The following is a 4,375-nucleotide window of genomic DNA, read 5'->3' on the forward strand; positions in this document are numbered from 1 at the left end:
ATCTGGCTCCAATCCACTTTTTAAAGCATCTACCCTTTCCAGTATTATACAATACTTTTTTTAACATACTTTTACAATTCAGCCAAGCTGCCTTCTTAATGTTTCTCAAATAAGATGTCTTCTCCAGTTTCTTCTATGCCTTTGCTCAGACTGTCTCCTATGCTTGGAATGCTCTCCCTCCTCACCTGATCTTAGCTCTTTTAATGCTCAGCTCAAGTGCCCTTACCTAAGAGATCTGTTCCAACTACTCAAATTCTTAGGATTCTCCAAGACTTCTCAAAATTACTTTGTATATTTTTGTAGTTCATGTGCCACATCCAATAAGAAGTCTTTCCTAACTCCTCCAGCTCTTAGTGCTCTCCCTGCCTCTTCAAAATTACTTTGTATATTTTGCATTTACTTATCTGTTTACATGGTCTTCTCCCAGAAGCTTCTTGTAAGCAGAGGGCTGTTTCATTTTTTAATTTGTATTCTGAGTACCTATCCCAGCATGTTATATATAGGTAAGGGCTTAAATGTCTATTAACTTGAATGCTTTCTGATTTCTCTCCAGAATGCCAAAATAAGATACTAAATATGATCTTTAAATAGAGAAAATAAAAAAACAAAAAAAACAAAGTAAGTATGGTCCTTGGCTTTCATCAGGTGGAATCCAGGATCAATAATTTAACTCCACATGGCAGGAACAAAGCAATTCAAACCAAAGACTCCAGCCTTTTTTTAAAATAGTTTTATTCCTCTAAATTAAGTATCTCTTGACAGTCAGCAAGTCTGATAGACTCTAAAGTCTTAAAGCAGGGGAAATTCTACAATTTTAACAATTCGCCCTAGGACATAAACTGCAGCACAGGAAACAATACCACCATCCATACAGATGCAATTCCCTCAAGTAGTGTTATAACAAAGTAGAAATAGCTTGGATTTGATATCAGAAGATCTGAGTTCTAGTCTTGATTCTTGTCAAGTTCTTATATGACTTTAAGAAAACACCTTCTTCAGTTTTACCATTAAATAATAGTCCCTGAGATTCCTCCCAATTCCATTCTACATTCTAAGGGTTCTTCTGGCTCTGACACTCTTTATTCTAGTCAATCTAATGCTATATTCTAAAGTTCCTTTCTATACCAACAACTGAGATGAAATGATACAAGTAAAGGCCTTTGCAAACATTATTTCCCAGATCAGATATTCTAGGATTCTAAGATCATAGTATCATCAGGATTCTCAGCACTCAGCTCTTTCTTCTAATCATCTCACCAATACAACAGGGCCTTAGTTGATAAAATTCCATTTCCCAAATTTTAGGATAATCCAAAAGGGAGAAATAATGCATACTACTATTAAGAGACATGCCCCTTCAAAGCTCCTATGGTGTTAATAACATCTTAAACCAATAATCCTCATAGTAGCTCTACGATTCTTATACATGGCTAGAATCATTTTCCCAAAGGAAATGAAAATGCATCCGTTCTCTGCTCAGCCAAGTTGTTCTTTATCTAAAGAGCTTTCAGGTTCGTTTTCTTTGGATAACTAAGATTTTTATAGGCATATATGTCCTCCTCGAACACAGTTGAAGAGTCTGATAACTAACATTTTAATCACACATTATTATTGTATATTTACAAAGGTAATGGGAGAGAACACTGGACCTAGGTTTTTGTCACTGCTCTGCCACTAGTGGCTTTCAACAAGTTAATTTCTATTTCTGGACTTATAGAAATGATCTTCAGTATCCCTTCCAGTTCTAAAAAGTTCCAAGATTCTATGAACTGGAGGGAACTTGAGATCATTTGGCTCAAACAATATCTAACTAAGTAGGAATCTTCTCCAAAACATTCCCAATATTATGGTCACTAAGTCTCTTTAAAGACCTCAGTGATATGGCAACTCACTACCTTATGAACAAGGCTTCCACTTTTTGCCAGTTTTACTTGTTAGGAAATATTCCAGACATTAAACCTAATTCGATCTCTTGACAACTTCCTCCCTCTGCTCCTAGATCTGTCCTCTGGGTCCAAGTAGTTTCATGATCCTGATGCCAGATGCAATTACTGAATGCTTTCCTCTGCGGATTAAAGATTTTGAAATTCAAATAATTACAGGGACCACAAATGCTGGGTTCTTTTACAATACAGTATGTTGGGTATAGTCTCACTCACTCACTTCCCTTCTAAAGCTTATTTTACAGATGAGGAAACGGAGACAAACTTAGAAGTTTTTACCAGTCTAGAGTTTCTAATTAACTAATGGTTTATAATAATAGCTTATGTTTCTGTTTAAGGTTTTATAGCACTTTAAACACATTTTCATATTGAATTGATGTACTTTATACCTTGATTGTTTTTCCCCAATATATAAAACTAAATGTCTTAGATCCATCTCAAGGGACTAGAGTTATTTGAAAAACTGGGTCCCAGGTTTAACTCCCATAGCAAGTTATAATGCAACATCACCATTCATTCCAGAACAAATTATAATTCATTATTAATATAATGGGACCTAAATCTTTTCATAACCTGGCCCGACAAAACCTTTCTAGGTTCCCTATACATTACTCCCCTCCACATGCTCTATGATCCAAACATACGAATCTACTTTCTGTTTAGCATTAGTTGAAGATTCTTCTCCCTATTTCTACATTGTATCCCCAATGCTTAGCATTAGAATCTCAGAATCAGACTAGAAGGGAACCTCTGAAGGCATCGAATCCCAAGTTAAAATATTCTTTACAGACAGCCAATCAGCCTGTGTGGGATTGCTCCAGTGACAGATAATCATTACATAAGAGAATTTAGGTCCAAAGTAGGAAAAAGACTTGCCCAAGCTTATAATGCAAATCAGTAGGCAGAGAACCACAGAACCTGGGTCTTCTATTTCCCCCCTCAGAATGAGAGACCATTAAGACAAAAAGCATACGTTTCTTAGTCCTTACCAGTTTTTCATCTATTCCCTTGATCCTGTTGTGAGTCTCTGGCTGCATTAGCCCAGAGGCTCCTTTCCCCTTTTTACCTAAGGTCCCAGGCCCATCTCCGTTGAACAAAGCGCCTTATTAAATGCCTAGCAATGACCCAATCTCTACCATTCTATCACACATTTCCATAGATGCTGACAGGTAGGTGACTTTCTTTTTTTCCCTTCCCGCATCTCCCTTGACACAGCGCTCTTCCTCTTCTATACCAGGGACTTCGGTCCCATCTCCCAGGTCTGACTGTAGAATCATATATGAGAGACTAAAGGGAACCGACAGGTCTGGTTCAACGCCCTCGTTTTATAGAAAAGGAAAGAAGGGCCCCAGGCTGTGAAGTGTCCAGGAAATGAAAGCTCCCTGAAGCCAGACTCTGTCTTATTTTCCTATCACGGCTTCTGGCAAACAGCAGGAGTATAATAAGTGCTTACTAATTGGCTGACTGACCAAGGTCACAGCGATGTTTAGTCGCAAAGCGAGGATTCGAACTCGGGTCCTTTCTACTTCCGAACTACCTCTGTCTCTCCCACTGTCCTCCCGCCTCCCCAGTTTTGCCCTTAACGATTCCTTGGCCTGTCTCCTCCGCCGCTCTCTTCTCAGGATGCACTCACCCCCAGAGACCCCTTTAGCCGCCCCTCCTCAGGACCCGCCCCCGTCTGGCAGGGTATCCCTCGGGCCCTGCGCCTGCCGAGCTCCTCCGCCGGTCCCTGGGAGCCTTCGAGGGTCCGCCCCCCGTGCCTCCCTCAGGCCCGTGTTCTTTCGCCAGTGCTGGTCACCCGCCTCCCGGGGGCCCCTCCTCGGGGACCACTCCTCAGGCTCCCCGGAGGTCCCCCCAGGCCTCTCACCTCCTCCAAATCCCGCTCGCCGGCGGCACCTCCAACCTCCACCTCCACCACCGCCGCCATCTTCCCAGCTCTCGTCTGCGCCTGCGCCCGCCCCCTCAGGCCAGCGCCAGCTGCTTCCGCTGCTCTGTATCTCGTAGCCAATCATCGGCCACAGCACTTGGGTCGGGAGAGGCGGGGCCTCTAAGCCACCTAAAGGAGCTGTCAGTGTTTGAGGGAGCGTCGTCCTAGTTCTCCTCGCGGACTTCCCTCGTATCTCCCCGAGGGAACCGCCAAGCTTTGGAAACACTCACGAATCCTACGAATAACGTAAGCGAAGGTTTTGTGGAGGAAAGTTTCCCATTTCTGTCTCTACAACTCTCCCCGATTCCTCGGGAACCGGGTAGAGTGTTGAAGAAAGGACGCACTTGGGTGATGCTCCCTTCGAGCGCGCTTACCTCGCGCCCCCCCTTCCCCCGCGACGCTACTCCTGGGGCTGAGAACTACAGGTCCCAGCATGCACCGAAATATTGTGGTATGGAAAGTTACCTAGGAGAATTGTGCCTTTCCTCTCAAAGCGAGTGAAGAG

At 42.9% G+C, this 4,375-nt stretch overlaps 1 protein-coding gene across 1 annotated transcript in view; it reads right to left on the bottom strand.

The window, feature by feature from the left end:
- Positions 1–3,899, bottom strand: part of RNF121 (ring finger protein 121) — a 96,895-nt gene extending 92,996 nt beyond the window's left edge. The window contains exon 1 of the mRNA XM_003764716.4: positions 3,811–3,899. Coding sequence (XP_003764764.1) covers positions 3,811–3,870 — 60 coding nt within the window. The 5' untranslated portion in view covers positions 3,871–3,899. The remainder of the gene's footprint in view (positions 1–3,810) is intronic.
- Between the last annotated feature and the right edge of the window lie 476 nt (positions 3,900–4,375).

This window comes from Sarcophilus harrisii, chromosome 3 (assembly GCF_902635505.1).
Source record: "Sarcophilus harrisii chromosome 3, mSarHar1.11, whole genome shotgun sequence".
Lineage (NCBI taxonomy): Eukaryota > Metazoa > Chordata > Mammalia > Dasyuromorphia > Dasyuridae > Sarcophilus > Sarcophilus harrisii.